Here is a 20,254-nt window from a genome sequence, read left to right as displayed (position 1 = left end):
TGTGCTCATTCAAAAAGGCTTCCAGCTCGTCGGAGATGCTCCCTGCTTTAGATGAATTGATGTTACTAGTGTATTTGTAGATGGATGTTCAATGAAGCGGGCGTTACGCCATCAGTCATTGAACAACTTAAATGAATTCGTTCTGTTGAAAAAACGAACAACGGTTAAATTATTAGAATATTTTTGACACAAAAGTATCAAAACCGCAATTAAAAATAGGGAATTGGGGTCAAAATTTAAGGTTATATGTATGGTATGAAGTCAAATTTTTGAAAAAAAATATCCAGATCTTTTTTTCTGCATATTCGGTATTAAATGTATGGTTATCGGTATCCTACCGGTATCATATATAGTTTACAACCTATTCTCATACCTACCAAGTATTTTGAGTATAATTTCATCAAAATCGGTCGAGCCGTTTCGGAGGAGTTCGGCAACAAACACTGTGACACGAGATTTTTATATATAGACTAGATATTCCCATTTTTAGACAACTCTATGGTTCGATGAGTGGCACCCGGGACGAGTCCAACTCGAATTATGAAAACATATCCCACAGATTATCATTTCATCAAATCCCGATGGATATGACCATTCGGAAGAAATGGCTTAGATTCTTCGGACAGGACCTAAACAGCAATACCAAAAACATGTACATTTGCTCGCTTCACTTCAGATCAGATTGTCCGTGATTGTTTCGATGGCTTGGAAGAACAATATCGTCGAAAACAGATACCCACAGGTAAATTTAAACAAATCCAGATTATACAATTAATACACAAAACAGTTTATTTTTAGCTGTTCCTACTGTCAGTAAGGCCAACGATTCTCATGCCTCGGGAAATCAAAACCGGAAGGCTCGCCGAAAGGTCTTGATTGACATAAAGCAAGAGTTGAATCTATTAAAAAACATCAGTAACATTTGCAGAATCAGTCTAGTTTTCAAATGGGAGGAGACATGATTATCACGAGAAAGATATTCGGTCAAAGGAAATCGGGAGCAGCACCATCAACATCTCTAATGAGAAACCTGGCGATTCGGCCGGTTATGATAGTTTAATTCAAACACTGCGGCAAGAAATATCGAAGAGCTACAGAAAGCTTCAGGAAGCTAAAATCCAAATTGCCGAACCACAATTTCCCCTAGGTTTTGATTAGAAAGAAAACCTAATTCGATTATCTTTACGCTGCAATGAATACATATATACATTAAGCTAAAATACAGTAGAAATAAAATAATTTAGACAAATTTATAATACCGTCCTATGATACTTGCAAAGCTAACACGTCACAGCCTCACTACTATTGATGCACTAGTCAGTCCAGACTACTCATAAACGTACCTAAAGACGTCGGTTAATCGTTCGATTAATTCAAATAATCGAATTATAATCGAGTAATTTTGTATCGAATAATTTAAAATCAAAATATGAATACATCGAACAATTGTCACTGTAATCGCGATTAATGTAAGAAGGAATCTTTCTCAATGTTAATGCATTTTTAGGTTAAGAATTAGGCTATATAATTGTTCTCTTCAACATTTTTATATCCAATCATCTAACATCGACAACCCGATAGTCCACGCGACCAGAATGACAACGTGATACGTGATTATTACAAGAAATAAATATTCGCTCGATTAATCGAATATTGAAAGACAATTATTCGAATGAATCGAATATTGAAAAATTCCCCAACGATTAATCGATAATCGAATAAATGAAGAATTTAGACATCACTAAACGTACCCTGACAGAATATATTGATACAGAAAATATATTAAAATAAAGACAGCTCAAATCGGATAATTCCTTTTTCGAGTTTTGCGCTCATCAACACATTCGGCGATCCATTTTTATTTATATAGGTAGATGATATAGGAGTACATTTCATCACATAAAAATCCATTTTTACTTTCAAATTCAAACTACTCTCGAATCAATTTCATTAGTACAAACATTGAAAGGACTGAACGCTTATAACGATGTAATTATAGGATATGTGGGAATTCAATGTTTCCCATTTTCCTTCTCCTTTCCCATTTCCAATTTTCCGAAATTTTTCAATCGTCATGTGCGGTTGGAATGTGTTTCATTTGTATGTGAAAAACACACCGTTGTTTATTGTTTGGAGTCAATGTTGATGGAAATATGTTCAACGTTTGTATTGACCTGTATCCAATAATTATGTTGGATTGTTCTTAGATGTTTGGATATCCATCCGGAAGCTTTATTCTGCGATTTGCGATCAAAATGTTGCAGCAGGATCGTACGAAGCACTTTATGTTTAATTTTAGGTTATGATTTCTATGCTCATGATTTTCTAGAGGACTGAAACGTCAGACTGATGCAAGAACGGACACGCTAATTATCCGGGATGTAAAGAAAACCCCACTAACGATCATTCAGACGATTAAAGAAATATTGAATCTGGACCTTCCAAATCGCACCATTCGACGACACTGGAACGGGACCTGAAAAACTACTTCACCAGAAAGCAACCGATGTTCAGTAAAACCAATGAAAAAGGAAAGGAGTTGTATCAAGGACATGACCGCCTTTTCGACGTAGAATTACGGAATTATATTATTCAATCCGTTCACTGCAGAAATTATTCTAGAATGCATCGACATTTTTTAAATATTTTTTTTTGTTTTTTAGTCGTTCTTACTAAGAATTTTCATTTTTTCATTTTCTTAGTAAGAATTTTCATCTGAAATCTGAACAATTTGAAATTACCTCCGAGACTGGTGAACTGATAAAGAACAATATACCTCCCTAAATGGATATCGCTACCAGACGTCGACACTGTAGATCTACATACACTCTGTCCAAATTCTATAAGACCAGGTGATGATCACGATAAATACAATACGGTAGCGCGACTTATGAAATAGGCCTTTCAGCCATCTTGGATTTTGTATGTAAACAATCTGCAATATTTTGCAATACGTTTTTTTGCTTCTTGTGTGTGAATTTGAGGAAGTCTCTGATTACACTAAAGCAAATTACCAATCAATTAGGTGTAAGCTTAACTATATCAACTGGCAGGATTTATTTAGAAGTGTGGAAAACATTGAAGTAGCAGTGACGACTTTTTACTCGATGATCAATGAAATTATAGAGCAGGAGATACCAAGAAGACGAAAAAGGAGAAATATGAACACAAAATATCCGATTTGGTTTAATCAAAGCATAAAGAATCTAAAAAATAAAAAACAGAAGGCACATAAATTTTATAAGAAATACAAATCTGACGCTAATCTCCAAAAATATCTGAACATTTGCGAACAGCTCAACTCAACTGTTAAAAGCGCTTTTGAAGATAACAGCTCCTGACGGAATTCCACCAGGTCCTGACGGAATTCCACCGGTTTTTATAAAAAATTTGGCATCTGAATTAACTCATCCACTTTTATGGCTTTTCAATACGTCATTGGAATCAGAAAGGTTCCCAAAAATATGGAAAAACTCTTTTCTTGTACCAATATTCAAATCCGGTAATAGATCCGATGTAAGAAATTATCGTGGAGTAGCAATTGTTCCTTGCATTCCAAAACTATTTGAAGCCATAATAAACCAACAACTAAAGACACGAATTACGAATAAGCAACACGGTTTTTTCAAAGGACGATCAACAACAACAAATTAGCTGGAATTTGTCACATTCACTTTGAATGCAATGGATAATGGTAATCAAGTTGAAGCTCTATACACTGACTTTAGTAAGGCTTTCGATCGTGTTGATATACCCATACCCCTTCTTAAACTTCAAAAAATAGGGATAGAAGTCAAGCTATTGAAATGGCTAGAATCATATTTGACTGACCGCACCCAAATGGTAAGATTTAATGGGAAAATTTCAAAACCAATATTTGTTACATCCGGAGTTCCTCAAGGCTCTCATTTGGGGCCACTTTTGTTCATTTGACGTTAATGACGTTTGCGTTTTTCTTAACAGTGTTAAGGCACTTATCTACGCAGATGATATGAAACTGTATATGGAAATAAAGAATGAAGAAGACTCTCAAACATTCAAAAATGAAGTTGACATAGTTTATAATTGGTGCACTAAGAGTTTATTACAGCTCAATGTTAGGAAATGCACTTTGATTACTTTTACAAGAAGAACACCATTGAACAATGGTGTTATACTGGGTAATCAACCCATCAGTAGATGTCAACGAGTAAGAGATTTAGGTGTGATCTTAGATTCGAAACTAACATTCGTGGATCATTATAATACAATCATCCATAGGTATGGTCCCCCTACATAACTTCACACGAAGACAGAATTGAATCTGTACAAAAACAATTTTTGTTATTTGCACTTCGTAAACTAGGCTGGTCTTCTATCATCTACCACCATATGAAGCACGCTGTAGGCTAATCAATATTAAAAGCCTAAAAGAACGTCGGAACTCTGCCATGATTCTATTTATTATTGATATCATATCACAACGAGTGGACTCAGAAGAAATATTAGGAAACCTGAATTTTTACGCACCGATTAGGAACCTGAGAAACCCTAACATTTTTTACATAGATTATCGAAGAACGAATTATGCCAAATATAGTCCTATTAATCGTATGATGAGCCTCTGTAACGAACACAGTGAAACAATTGATGTAACCATGTCAAGATCAATGCTCAAAGACTATCTGAATAGCATAAGATATCGTTAAATTTCACTGTAATATTTGGGCAGCATATTTAGTCTACGCTGGTTTGATGAAATAAATAAATAAAAAAAAATTGATTCTGTAACTTGTTAAAATCGTCTTATAAATTAAACGAATAAATTATCCAGCCAGCTCTCTTTAGATTTTTAGTTTTAAGTAAGTAGTTTTAAGTAGTATTAAGAATGTATCGGTCTACAATTTAGATTGACGACAATAAAATAAAAATAAATTGTTCTGGTGGCAATAAGAGCATTGAAAAGTTGAAATGTAAGTCTTTTACGGTTAAAACTAAGTTTGCACTATACTCTATCTTATTTTATGTTTCAGCTCAAGAGAATAAATCGACTCTCGGTGTCGGTTGGTGATGGAATTTTTTTTCCCGCGTTTTTCAATGCTTTGGTCATACGAAATAAAAACGATACAAAATACAGAACAAGTCATCTATGAATGAGTCGTCTATAAAAGGTGTCCGATGAGATATTGAAGTCAAATAAGTCGAAAATTTCGTTGAAACGGACTGACAAGAAACGGACAGGATTATGCAACGCATAGTTCACACTGCGTCCTTCGAGATACAGGAAGTTTCTGACACGAAGAGTACGTTCAGGCGCATAAATATTGATTTGTGTCAACAGTGCATGGCAGTCGATTCCTCCGGTCAAAAGTTTAGCGACAAACATAGCATGAGCGTTGAAACGCCTTCTTTCCAGCGTCTCCAGTCCCAAAAGTTGACAACGCGCCTCGTATGGTGGCAAGTTTAGAGGATCCCGCCACGGAAGGTTCCAGAGAGCATGTTGTACGAATTTCCGTTGAACAGACTCAATCCTTGAAATCCAATTTGCTTGAAATGGGCACCATACAACTGCGCTAAACTCCAGTATGGATCGAACTAGGGAGCAGTAGAGAGATCGGAGACAGTGTGGATCACGGAATTCCCTTGTAGTTTTAAGGATGAATCCTAACTGCCGGTTGGCTTTAGCGATTATTTCACTGAAGTGTAGTCGAAAGCTGAGTGCATTAACGAGTGTCACTCCAAGGTCTCCGATATGGCTTACTCGCGACAGAACTTGGCCACAGATGGAGTAGCCAAACACAATTGTTCTGAAGTCTAAAGCAATCAAGAGTGTTCCTGATAACCCTATAAATTTTCACATCATCGGCGTAAAATAAGCGGCAGCCAGATGGAAGTAGTAAGGACACTTCATTGATGAACAATGAGAACAACAGTGGACCTAGTTTGCTTCCTTTAGGCACTCCCGAAAGACTGGAGAAACTCGCAGATTGCGCAGATCCAATTTCGACACACATCCACCGATCTGTTAGATAAGAGTTCAACCATATCGTGAATCTCGAGGAAAGGCCTAGTTTGTTCAGCCTTGCTATCACGGTCGAAAGCAGCCTTAAGGTCTGTGTACACTGCGTCCACCTGAGTGCCTTGCTCCATGCTGCGCAGACAGAAAGAAACAAAGTCGACCAAATTGGTAGCAACTGACCTTTTTGGGAAGAATCCATGCTGATCTTGTGATAGATAGTTCTTGCAACAGGAAAACACAGCATCATTGACGATGATTTCGAAAACTTTCGAGCAGGCGCAAAGTGGTGTGATTCCTCGGTAGTTTTCTATGTTCCATTTATCTCCTTTCTTGTGCACTGGGAACATTATTGACTGCTTCCATACCGAGGGAAACGTGCTCTTGTGTAGAGAGGTGTCGAAGAGGACCGATAAAGGGTACGCAAGGCACGAAGCGCATTTTTTCAGCACACAAGAAGGGATACCGTCCGGCCCGGGGGTCGTAGAATACTTTAATTTACGGATCGCTGTCTCCACAACCTCACTGCTAACTCGAAAGATGTCGAAATTCAATGCGTTGAGTCGAGTGTCTCTAACACTAATATATGAATACATCGTATAATTATCAAAGTAATCGCGATTAATGAAAAAGGGAACCATTTTTACAAAAAATACAATGCGCAATTTGTTTAACCATTCTGTACTCGCGTGCATAATCAGAACACATATACCGCGCACGGTGTCACAGACCGAAAGTTGAACTTCTCTGTAATATTGCTATTGTATATTTTTGTAGCTTTATTGGTATTTATTTGAAGAAGAGGTTATAATTGAATGAAAAATGTCCAGAAAAAATGTTTTCTTCATCTTCATTCAGTTTAAATACTATCTAATTCAGCCTCTTCAAAACAATCAAATTTTTGATACTCCAACACAAATAACGAAATTCGACTTTTTTCATGTTATGAATTGTAAGTAAGCAACTGAATATAATTCATGAAAGTATAAAGAGCTATTAAATAACATAAAAACGTATTTATCGATTTAGATTTCATTAGTAAAAGAGTCAGACATATGCGCGAGTATAGGTGTGTTAACCATCATTGTGTTTCGTCGAAATTCATCGAATATGCTAAACCATTTACGGTTGAAAAATAGAAATGATTCCCTGGTGGTGGAGGAGACTGGGAAGAATTCAGGGTCTGCATGTGTAAAATGCGGATTTGAAGAAGGTGGTCTCAGCTCTCGTTCTAAAATAGTAGTATTCAAATTCAGATTGCCAAGGAAAATATACCATACTAGTGATCAATGATTCTATAAATATACTTCTTTTGAACTAGTAGCTATAGGGACCAAGCAGAAATATTCAAACAAATCAGCTATTTCAACAAAATTCACAGAACAGGTAATTTTGAACAGAAAAAAATTAATGTTGGTACAATAATAATATTGTGCATCATTTTTATGGTGCGCTTTTTTTCAATCGTCCTCAAAAAATCATGAAAGGGTAAATTTATCAATATACTGAAATACCATTCCATTCAAAAACAATTATTCTGCACCATGTTTATTTCAAAATTATATTTAATGTAATTTTTAAAATTATTACATCATACTTTTTTATTATAAATATGTCTGTTCTTTTTGATTACGAGAAATAAATATTCGCTAGATTAATCGAATACTGAAAGACAATAATTCGAATGAATCGAATATTTGAAAATGCCTTTCCACAGTCCTCTGTATATTTATACCGTTTCCCATCGCGAACTTATTGACGACACGGTCACACCTTCAGTCCACACATCTTGGTTATGATCTTGTTGCTTTGAGTCATTATAAATAAACAATGTTCAACTTATATTCTAGTGTGTTGGTATTGGTGACTACCATACACTGCATGATTTTCATATGTGTGTGTGCAAGCGCTGAGCGTAAACCAAAGGTTTTGTATTTTCCACGTGTCAAGTTCCTATAAGACAAGTTAAATTTTTCCGTTGTTTTAGTTGTTTTGATCAATAAATCTGGAAAATGCCGAAGGGAAAAGTGCTCACGGAGAGAAAAGAAAGACAAATCGATGCATTTCACCAAGAAAATGTAGATATCAGAGAAAATGTAGGTATCAGAGAAAATGTAGGTATCAGAGAAAAGAATTTGGTATGTTGTGACAAAGAATGTTTCCAAAAGAATACATTTTGCTATAAAGCATAACGAAAAGTTCTTCAATGTATAGGTTATTTTCACTGACGAAAAAAAGTCCAATTAGGATGATCTTGATGGTTTCAACGGGTACTGGCGTGATTTACGGAAGAAGGAACGGCACTTTCGTATTAGCGTCACCGGAGCCGAAATACAATAGATAGCATTTTTATTGTTCGCACTGGCATTCAAATATTATTTGTATTTTTGTTGCTTTGTTGTATGCAGTGTTTTGTCGTTTTGCTTTGAAATATATCATTTATATTTCAGTGCAAAACTTAACCGGGCAAATGCTCGCTAACATTTCAGAGCAAAAATTAACCGGGCAAAGGCTCGCTAACGCTCGGTCGGACCTAACTAAAGGATCATCTCCTATGTTTCAAACTAACCGGTCAATCGATGGAACACAGGTTTGCTTGCGAAAGGCCGCCGCTTCCGACGGCGGGTCGGCTCGTGCTTGGTTTGGGCGGGATTCTGTGCAACCGGAAAGCTCAAGACAGCTTTCATATCACTCAAGGATTACATACATGTCCTGGAATCCTCTCTCCTACCGTTTTTGCGTGGATATCATATAAAAAAAATTCACATTCCAGTAATACAATGCTACTATTCATATCAGCAAGGAAACTAAACAATGGATTAAGGACCAAAAACTAAATTTTTTGGACTGGTCGGCTCACTCTCCAGATTTGAAAATTACGCAGAATCTACATTGAGGGGAAATGGTACACCACGATTGAAGAGCTCAAGGTCGCAATTCCGGAAACATGGATAATATAGAGAAATTCGTTCAGCAGCATTTGGTAAACAGTTTTCCAACACGAATTTTCAAGGTTATTAGCCGAAATGGCAAGGTTGCCAATTATTGACATGTAAATCAGCCGATCGTTTTTAATTTTTCATTGATAATCCATATGAATTCTGAAATGGTCTTATAGAAACTGGACAGCTGAAATTATAATATTTAAGCACAATAAATAAACAAACGAAATTGATGTTAAATATACTTTTTTTTTTCTAAGCATTCTACAATGTATGAATGTATTTTGTTGAAATTCTATTTGTTTGTGTTGTAACGAAATAGAATTAGGATGGTCTTATAGAAGTTGGACAGAGTGTATTAGATATAGACCATTGTTATGAGATCAAATGAGATCATATTGATTATTATTTGTTTTTATTTTCTTTTAATAAACCATGAAGTTGACTTTTTTATATACAAGGTGAATACCGAAAAGTTGGAAGAAATGTTTAATATTGGAACACTTTGATTTCAAATGAGAGTGGATTTTTTTTGTACCCATCACTGTACATCGAGCTCACAGGAAATATTCCTCAAAATGTACCCAAAAAACGCGTATATTTAACGCGTCATTATCTAATTACGGTCTTAACCTTCTACATATCACTACGGTATGTAGCGAACATCGCTTCGTAGGAAAATGAATTAAAGCTTATCTTTTGCACCTTTCGTTAGCCACCCCAAAGGTGGGGGAGAACCCTTCAGCAGTTTGCCGCCGCACGGGAAATCGTGCCATTCCCAGGAAAAAAATAAACCGAACAGGATAAGGTGTAGTTATGTTTATTATAGACCGCTCGCGCCACAAAAACGCATATATGTATGCACGTAACGTATTATATTGATTATTTTTGCGTCTATTTATAATCCTAGGTTTTTTGCAAGTTCGACGTTTTCTGAGCTATTTTTTGTGCGTTTTTCTTTATCGGGACTAGCGGCCCAATTCTATGTTTTAATAAGTTTACCGCAAAGTCATTGGAATAGCTTTGCTGTTGCACTCAGACTCTCGCAACAACGCAGACGCACACACTCTCTCACACAAAAAACGCATCGCAGCTGCTCACTCTCTCACTATGTTTGTGTTTACGTCAAGAATACGAACATTTACGACCGTTTACGACTGTTCACGACGACCGCGCTTTATTTTTTAGCGATTTTATTTATAGTAAGACTAGCGGCCCAATTCTATGTTTTAATAAGTTTACCGCAAAGTCATTGGAATAGCTTTGCTGTTGCACTCAAACAGACTCTCGCAACAACGCAGACGCACACACTCTCTCACACAAAAAACGCATCGCAGCTGCTCACTGCTCACTCTCTCACTATGTTTGTGTTTACGTCAAGAATACGAACATTTACGACCGTTTACGACTGTTCACGACGACCGCGCTTTATTTTTTAGCGATTTTATTTATAGTAATATAAGAAGACTTCTACAATGTTCCCCGCTATACGTAACGGGCAAGTGAATTTGGAAAATGTTGGCTCAAGCTAATGTTGCTAGCATACGAATACTTACTTTTTGGAAGACATTTCTCGTTGGTTGCTTCCGGTACTGCGAGCCGCCGCTGATAAACTCTCGTTCTGCTCTGGCCGGTTATCTCCCCCAGCGTGCCACTACTATTTTAGGGCACTTGTATAACTTTGTTATTCTCTGGTATTTACACACGATGCACAACAATCACAATCACATGCAGCTATTTGTTTAGGCTCTGCGGTTCCAATTCAACATAATCGCACACAGCATAAAATCTGACATTGGACAGACGAACAGGCACATTGAAACAGACTGCCACAAATGAATGGCAGGGAAATCTTCCTTCTTTTCGACCAGCCAGCCGCCACTGAAAACGTTTTTGATTAAAGCCTTGTTTTTTCTTCTCTGTACACTCGTGGCTCACTCACTTCCACACATGGTCATTTCCCTTTTCATTCACTGCTTCTTGACTTTGGTTATGACGTTCCGGTTTCAAGGCCAATTTGAATAAATGATGGATAAACACGAAAATGATAATAACAATAACACACCAACATCGAACAGGAGAAATGGAGATATGATGACGTCCTGCTTGCGAGTGATAACAACACAACCGGCTTCCGAAGTGTGGGATGATTCAAGATTTACGATGGACTGAATGTTTTATGCTTGTGAACCACTAATTAGTTTGAACAATCTCACACAGACCACTGGGTCTAGCTCCTAGATCGCCCGACTAGGGATTGGGAAGAAACTGGCTCTCGTCAATCAACCGCAGTACATTTTTCGCACAAATGAATGAAGGAAAGCCAGCAGTGCAGACATATGTATGCGATATGTGTACATGTTGAACATTGTAGGGTGAACTGCTGTATACTTGACGGTGCAATTTATGTCACTGATGGTGTTTCTGAGATTTCGAGATTTTTAAAGTATGAAGTAATAAAAATTGCGTTGAATTCCATTACAAATATTTGCCTCTCAATATTTTGTTGACGTATATGTCCTTCAAATTAAATGAGCTTATTCTTCAATGCAAACCCCAGAAACCAACACAGGAAGTTGTAAAATGTTTGATTAATTATTTTCTTTTCTTCCTTTCCGGAATGTTTTGTCTCTTTGTCTTGTATGCATGTAAACCGCTGTGAGCCAACGGAATTAATCATCAAATCAAACGAAGCATGTTCTTTCGAAACAGAGATTTGTTCATTCAAATTATCTATCGACCATAGTTATTTCACTTCTTGGCATTTGTGCAGACCGCCATGCGTTTGTCTAATGCTTCCTTTACAATGCAGGTTTTTAATCGTCTGCGATATACTCACGCGCGACATTTTTCAGAGAAGCTCTTTACAATGGGGCGCGGTATCGCGCGACAATCTGTCATAATCTGTCTGTCAAACCTGCATCCCTCTAATCAAGACGGGTCTATGGTACTAGGTGAGGCCGTTTCGTCACTAAGTTGGGTAGGGGAGCGGTATATGAAAGCAGTACGGAAGAAAGCAGAAGGGGAATTATTTGCTTGTAGCGTGAAAGAGACAGACTGATCAGGAGCGAGATTCGGCACTAGCGTATTGTGTTTTGTTTACAAACAAAACACAGTAGACTTCCAAGATGGCTGAAGAGTGGTTTTAGCAAGTTGGCCCACCTTAGGATATACTTCTAGGCGCCTTGCCTCTAACCACACTGCCATTTTTGTTATGGACAAGGTCGTACTAGATTGGTGGAACAAAATTATATCGTTGGAAGTGTGTATGCAAGTATTTCAGATAATTAATAATTGAAAAACTAGCTAATTCAATAGGATATTAACAAAAATATGTAAAAATAATTTTGATTATGCAGCAATATGCTTGCATTAGTTGATCGACTTAGTTCTCACTTATTGAAGCGGTTCATATGTATATAGCTGAACATTCATTTCGATATATCATTCCTCTTATCTAGCATATCTTGTTCCACCTCTCTGATGTATGTAGCGTCTCCTGTCAAAGCAACGCGATTTTCGCAGCAAAAGCTTGGAGAGTTCTATCTTTTTTCGCACTGTCATGGGTGATTTCGCGCTTTGCTCTGATTGGTTGGCGAATAAAAATCGTTATTAAAGAAAAAAAATCGCGCTCAATGTGAATGATTGTAAATCCGGCATAACACGTAGGCGACAAATATCGCAATGTAATCATGCCTCAACTATGCCGTTATGTCCCGAACACAAGGGAGCACTAAAGTTAGTCTTAATTTTCATACAGTCGTCATCGTTTCTTGCCAACGTGGGGTCGGGAGTTCAATATTTTGACAATTTTTCTTATCATTTTTGTTAGTAATATGTAACCGATAACTCGGGTTGGCTTGAGTTTAGTATTACAAAATGTTCTCATAATTGAGATGTTGAAGTCTCCAATGTTCTGTAAGTGTGTCCGACACGGGATTCTTCCTATCGGGATGCAGCTGATCATTAATCAGCAATGCCCCCTAGTCTGTACCCTATATCTAGCGTGGTGCGTCTTTCTCGACTTGAGGAATCCAGGATTGTACCGCTCATGGCAACTCTACACGAGCTGATGATTCTGCCGGCTAGTGACCATTCTATCCTGGATTCCTCGAGTCGAGAAAGATGCACCACGCTAGACATGGGGTACAGACTAGGGGGGGGCGTTGCTGATTAATGGTCAGCTTCATCCCCATAGGAAGTATCTCGTTGTCGGGTACACGTACAGAACATTGTAGACTGCAACATCCCAATTATGAGAACACTTGTAAGGCTAGGCGCAAATTGAGAAGCGTATAGCGCTCGTAAGCTAACACGAGACGACAAACACGACTCATATGTACCACAAACGAAACGTGACAGTGCGCATATTGAGACGCAGTTTGATGTAAATGCCGTGGCACTCGCATATAATATCTGATTCACACAGAGTTTCGCGATAGATTTATTTACTAATACAACCACCCGACCGACACAACCACACAGCCAGACTCACGGCACTATATGATTGTTAACCAACACAACCACCATAGCCGGCACGACAAGCACGAGAAACTGTGGTTCAAATACAGCGTCACGCGAGGCGTGCCTCACGAGCGCTGCACCATCTCGCGTCTCCTCGCCAATTTGCGCCGTTCTATCTGTTTTCATTAGCCACAAAAACAGGCGCTATATCGCGCCAAGCTACTCGTGCTATACGCGTCTCAATTTGCGCCTGGCCTAATACTAACCTCGAGCCAACCGCGAGTAATCGGTTACATATTACTAACACAGTTGTAAGGCAAACATTGTCGAAATACTGAAAGCGCGGCCCCGTCAGGCTGACGCCATATGAGCCGTAATAAAAAAAAGAAGTGGGTTATATATATGATATAACCGTAAGGTTGACGTGGGACTACCTTAGCTTAGTATTGTTTGTATTGATTAAATTTTTGATTGAATGAAACAATTTCCGAATTCAATTGAATATATTTGCGTTATGAGACCGTGTTAGGGAAACGCACTCTAGTCTGCACAAAGGCAAGCGAGTACAAAAGTATTCGCAGTTTGCATGTATTTGCAACACCTTGGTTTAGAGGTCTTTATAGGTAAACAGATTTCAGTCGGAACAAAAATACTCCCGACCTGCATGAATTTGCAATCCCAACTTCCCTAGACACCTTGGTTCTGAAGCCTGTGTTGAGGAAACATATTTTAGTCGGAACAAAAATGCCCCCGACTTGCATGAATTTGCAATGCCAACTTCCCCACGCTCCTTGGATTTAAAGTCTGTGTTAGGAAAACACATTTCGGAGGGAACAAAAGCTCCCACTACATGTATTTGCAATGTCGATTTCTCCAAGGCTGCTTGGTTTTAAAGTCTGAGTTAGGGAAACCGTAAAGCGGGCCAATCAAAACGAGACAGTTAGGGCGTTTAGATAACGCTTAACATTTTACAGTTATTCAATTATTTATCTAATGAAAAATAACATTTCATTAATTGTGATAGATGTGTAGAATAATTCCCTATCAATTGATGCAAACATCTCACCGATCCAGTAGAAAATGTTCGAGTTATAAGCATTCGAAATCTTGCATTTTTTTCCTGCATGTTCAGTGTTTATGTTTTCATTTTACCCCCCATATACTCCGGTTAGACGTAGTCCCACGTCAATATATATTTTGGATAAAAAAAAAACGATGAAAATAGTCAAAACTCCATACTTTTGCTTCAGTTGACAGTATCTCTCTTTCTGCTTCCGCGATCATATCTGCTAAAAGCCAGCAAAAGCAGTGCGAATGTAAAAGTCGTCTACTTTTGCACTGTCGAGTCCACCTACAGGTAAAAACAAATGACATACTGCAAAACCCCTAAAAATCAAACTAGTTAAATCCTTTTTTTTTTTTTGGTATCATTAACTTGCTTATTGCTGCAATAATCAAAATTCTAATTGGCGGAATTCCATTTTTTCCAGATTGGTGACGAAATTCCCTGATTTTCAAAGTTTGTCAAGGTAGTCGATACCCTGCGTAATAATTGTGTACAGAAGGAGATCAAATTCCAATGTACTAACAGATCGTCCACACACAACGTGGAACACTAATCACTATACCTAATGCAGCTGTTAAAATCTCTTTGTTTACTGCTCTGTTAAAATAGGACTGAAAATAAATTTGAAACAATTCAAACAGATAACGAATTTAAAGAATTTTGAGTCGAGTTACTGGCTCCACTAAAATATAGGAAAACGAACACTATCTAGTTTAATTCCAGGACCAAGGAGTAACGCACTGTGACTTTTATCAAAATGGTCATGTCCCCTCCGTAACCATAGTTCATGTAGATCCTAGAGCTGGGATCTATAGGTTTCTCTCGAAACGCGTTCTGCTAGTCATATTTCGGGTGCTATAATAAAAAGCACAAACTTGAGATTTACAAAAAAAAATTATTTTTTTACAATCAACTGAAAATGGATGCGATAATTTTCATGCGTTTATGGGTGTTTGTTTGATACCCATAAATGCATGAATATGATCGCATCCCTTTTTAGTTGATTGTTAATTTTTTTTTGTAAATCTCAAGTTTTATAGCAATATAGCACCCGAAATATGACTAGCAGAACGCGTTTCGAGAATGCAAAAATGAAAACATTGACATTATTCCTAGTACATTTTATTATAAGTATAAGTGCTCCTCGTAATTAATCAAAATTTCAACTGAAAGAAGAATATAAAATTTTGGAGGATATTTTTCGCGGAATATACTAAACTAAAAAAAAATATAAAAAAAAAAAAATAAAAATAAAAATATTTTATTAGACCGCAAAAGCTTAAAAAATAGAAATTCGAAATAAAGTATACCATGTCAGGTTCACATTTGATTGAATACGACCTTTCCAAAAATCACAAAAATCTCAATGTTGTCACTCAAGTTTCTCTGTCGAGTGTATTTTTTTATTTCTACCACCCTTTATCATTTTTAAAATTAGAACTTTCAGAACTAAGGGGTCTGTTAACAATTCGAAGATTATTACTGTGGCAAGATACGTGTAAAACATAAGAAGAGTTTGAAAAATGATTGGGCGTGTTTCGATCAGCAAACTCCAAAAGCCAGAAATCATTAGAATTCAACTAAAAGCAAGGAGATTAAGTGTTATGCGAAATGGAGCTGAGAGACTGAATTGCTACTTAAGCATCCAAAACCAGAAGTCGCTTAGAGGTAAATTGCTACTTGTGATGAAAACAGGATTATTACAACTCGAAGTGGAAAAAAACTTATTCGAAGACTAAGATAAAATCATTATTAATATGATTTTATCTATTTAGTAGAATCAAAGAAGCATTATGTGTTATTTATAAGAACAATGGAGCAAAAACGACCACACAAGTGCACCAATCGTAATTGCTTTAACAGCGGCCATGAGCAGTGTTGCCACATATACATAATATTCTGTGTTTTACAGATCTTTGGCCAAATTTCAGATACAGAATTTGTATATACAGAATTACAGATTTTCAGCAAAGGTACAGAATTTAGAGATTTTTTTTTCTAATTCTAATTTAAATATTAAATTAATTACAGCGCATTTACTCTGTCCCCCTTACTACTAAGTCTTATTAAGAAATTTTGTTTTTTTTTTCATGAAGAAAACTTGATTTATGAAAATGTTGAACCATATGAAATGTCACCTCACCTCTCCACTTCGGCTAGGGTCGTTTGTGGGACACTTTTTAATAATTCTACGTTCATAAGCGTGTGTTGGGTGGATATTCTCGCTTTACAATGCCAAAAAAACAATGTTCAGAAATTGGTTGACTCCCACAAATATGGATTCTATATTGGAAACGAAGAACTATGTACTGGCTCAAGGAGGAGCGTCAAAGATTAAATTGACGGGAAATTTTAAGGCAAAGTTCAACAAAAACATGTATAAACATCATACAATATATCATGAGAAAACCTTTTCATGATTTATTTTGTTGTATTGTTAACGACATTGACAAACCATAAACAAGAAAAATAAATTCAAAATGACAACAAACCTCTCTCTAAATTTATTTTCGTTTCGTTAGATCCTTGCATTAGTATTGCTAGAAAATGTTTATTTTTGTACTAAAGTGATGATGTGTGCTCTCGTGGCCGTGTGATTGACGTCACACATTATCGCACCGGGGGTTTGGGATCAACTTCCGTTCTGGTCGGCAGATTTTTCTCCAAAGAAATTTTCTCCGACTTGCACTGTGGTCACTAGTATTCAAGAGATTGGAAATCAGAATACATTCAAGGCGTGTTATTTAGCATAAGAGGTCTCAACTAAGCACTACTATTTAAGATGACACAAATAATAGATACGCTGAGACGATGAAAGTTCCACTGGGAACGCTAGTGGCATTCGAAGAGAAAATTTTGGTATTTCTGAGATTTAGTGAAGGATTGAAGAATGTTTTTTTCTAATGAAGTTCCATATAAACTCCGAAACTATATTATATGAAAATACCATGAATCAGATTATATTTGTGCAGAATGTGTGCAATTTATTCATGCTTTCTGTTGGATGAATTGTTACTAAATGTATTTTTTGTAGAATTTTGTGTTAAAACAATTAGCAACCACTAATTTAAACCGCAATTTGGCTTCGATGTTTTTAGCCTTGCTACCAACAACACATATATAGCAACTTAAACGATAAATCTCGCGAAATTTTTGAAAAGGATCTTCATCGATTCTCTTCTTTAACATCTTTTTTTTTCGTTTATAACTTAAACCTCGTTTATCGAACTTTGTGGCCGAACTGGCGCAATCATTTTTGAACCTGCATGGCCGTGATTATTGAAAAAGAGAAAAGTCAATGAAAAGAATCGATCAAAGCGGATAAGTCCAAAAATTACACGAGAAATCATTCCGGAGCAAAATATGCAAAAAATGTATTATCCTTTTTCTAAATTGTAAACCCATCTACAATAAGCAAATATGTAGTCAATTCATCAGCTACACTTACCATCAATTTAATTTAGTTTTGTATAACTTTATTGGACAATAAATTCGGTTTTAAGAAAATATGTGAAAAATTTTAAAGCAAAAATATGCAAACTTTCTATAGTGTGTAATATTTTTATAAAAGAACACACATTGTGATGCATGATAAAAACTATTCGATTGAACCTCCTATAGGATAATGTATGTTTTGACCAGTGTTCGATTTCTCGAACAACCTATTTCCCGGAAAATGGATTCGAAAAAATAATTCTTGAATATTAGGGTTATATTTGGCTGCCAGAAATCAAAATTATACCAATGGTTCTTGGAAAAAAAAATTTAGTGTTAATGGATTAACATACAAAAAAAACAATGAAAAACACCCCCATGTCTAGCGTCCACTATACACAACCCGCCCCTATTCAGCCGAAGGCAAAACAACAATGGGTATCGTAGTGTCCTTCGCCTGTGTTGGTGTCATATGCGGCGTTAATGAAATTAGAAAAATAAAAGCATATCCCGAGCACACCGCTACCGCCCGCTCCTTCTCGTTTCATGTGACCTGTCGCACGATTATCTACAGACACGGATAGCGGTCCATAAATGGTTAAACACAAATGGTACACCAAAGAATGCATTTTCGGCACAATCACTTCTGGGATGCATTATTCAAGGGTCACCACGAACCATCATAATCACAAACACTTCTGGGCCACTGTTCGTTCGGAATGGATTGACCGATTCATGCGTTCTTCCGGAATCGTTTTTATGCTACTACACCTTCGAGAGAGATCAACAGCCGTAGACTATTGACAGCCTAAACGAGTCAATGGGTAGAACAAAACTGACAAGTGGAGCATAAACTCCGGTCACAACGTACACAGTAAAAAGGTGGACGAACTTTCAGTGGTGACAGCATGTGGATTTTGGCTGCGTGCTTTTATTTTGGTTTGAATGGATTTGTCGGAGTTTAACTCAGGAAGGTATGCATCACTTCGAATGGGATAAGTTTTGCTTTGCGACTTATGTATTTTGAATCCTTGGGAAAGCAGCATGTGGCTCCAATCAATTAAGCGATTGTGTTACGGGCATTCAGATTAAATTTTTTTTTTCGTAAATGAAATTTCCATTCAAAATACAGCAAAGACGTTTTATTTGGTAAAGAAAACCGAAAAAAGTAAAAATAAAGATGGTGCAAGTTATACAACTTCATTCTTTGATAGCATTGGGCCAAAATGATAACACTGAGCCTGTCCCGTGACATGCATGATTTATTATGAAATGAAAAAAAAAACATCTTCAGACACCAAAAATTGGGAACCATCGTGAGAATATCATTGGAATCAAGTTTCTTGTTCAAAAATACTTGTGAATGTTCAGATTTTATTTAACAGCTCTTGGAATTAAACATCCACGCTTCGTATACATAGGAGTTTTTGTAAGTTTTTGAGGCGTGATGGAGGATTATGTTTAAATAAAAAAACACCCCTAGAATCGTGAAATATGTGCGCACATGAACGTCCGCGGGATAACCAGAACCCGCCCGAAGCCGAGCGATGACTGTCTGGTGAGTAGATGGTGGTGTAATGACCCGAGTGCCCAGCCCACTTCGCAATGACAGTGGCATGGTGTCGACGCCTTGTGACGACTTCCAATTAGGGGCCATAATTTGGGCCCCAAACTCGTTAGTGTGATCTCTATCAGATTAGAAGACACCAAAGCGGTTTTAAAATTTTAAAATTTGAATGAATTTTCACATCATTTTATTTAATTACTTGAAACAAGTATATCTGGCTTTTAGGCCATGCTCTCACTGCAGCGGGGCGTCAACGTGGCGTGAGCGTGGCGTGTTCACTTCTCGCCACGTTATTTTAATTCACTCACATTGCACTGTGCCAGCGGCGGGTCTTCGGCGTGTTTTATACAAATTGTCAATGCGTTTTTTTAAATGAAAGAATGAAAATTGGTTTATTTTTCAATATTTCAACATCGTAGGACGTATCTGGGAAAAAAATCGGACGGTGAAAAACGAAAAAATTAAAAAAAACGCAAAAAAATTAAAATCATGTCACTACTACAAACAAACATATGCAATAGAGAAGCGGAGAAGTACAAATATCGCCGGCGTGAAGTGTTTTCGTTTGCTGGCGTACACGCCAAAACTCCGCCCACGACACGTCAGCCTGATGTGAACACATCGGTAAGAACACACACGATTAATCGTATCACACGCCCCGCCCAAGCCACGCTGACGCCCCACTGCAGGCCTTGTTCTCGCCTTATTTAACCATGTGTATATACAATTCCAACATTGTTAATGATTGTTTTCATTATAATATAAAATTCTCTTCATAAACAATT

General features: G+C 37.1%; 1 protein-coding gene across 7 annotated transcripts in view; it reads right to left on the bottom strand.

Annotated features, from left to right (window-relative positions):
- Positions 1-18,731, bottom strand: part of LOC129768324 (serine/threonine-protein kinase 3/4) — a 39,085-nt gene extending 20,354 nt beyond the window's left edge. Inside the window, exons 1-2 of one of the 7 annotated variants that reach the window (XM_055769894.1) lie at positions 18,674-18,731; positions 10,494-10,726 (exon numbers count right to left, since the gene is read on the bottom strand). In XM_055769894.1, the coding sequence (XP_055625869.1) occupies positions 10,494-10,507 (14 nt within the window). In that variant the 5' untranslated portion in view covers positions 10,508-10,726; positions 18,674-18,731. Of the gene's footprint in view, positions 1-10,493; positions 11,310-18,580 lie in introns of those variants that run through there. The other 6 variants (XM_055769889.1, XM_055769893.1, XM_055769888.1 and 3 more) reach the window with 6 other exon arrangements.
- Between the last annotated feature and the right edge of the window lie 1,523 nt (positions 18,732-20,254).

This window comes from Toxorhynchites rutilus, chromosome 2 (genome assembly GCF_029784135.1).
Source record: "Toxorhynchites rutilus septentrionalis strain SRP chromosome 2, ASM2978413v1, whole genome shotgun sequence".
Classification (NCBI taxonomy): Eukaryota; Metazoa; Arthropoda; class Insecta; order Diptera; family Culicidae; genus Toxorhynchites; species Toxorhynchites rutilus.
The sequence above is the reverse complement of the archived record's forward strand: the minus strand, read 5'-3'. Positions and strand labels throughout refer to the sequence as shown.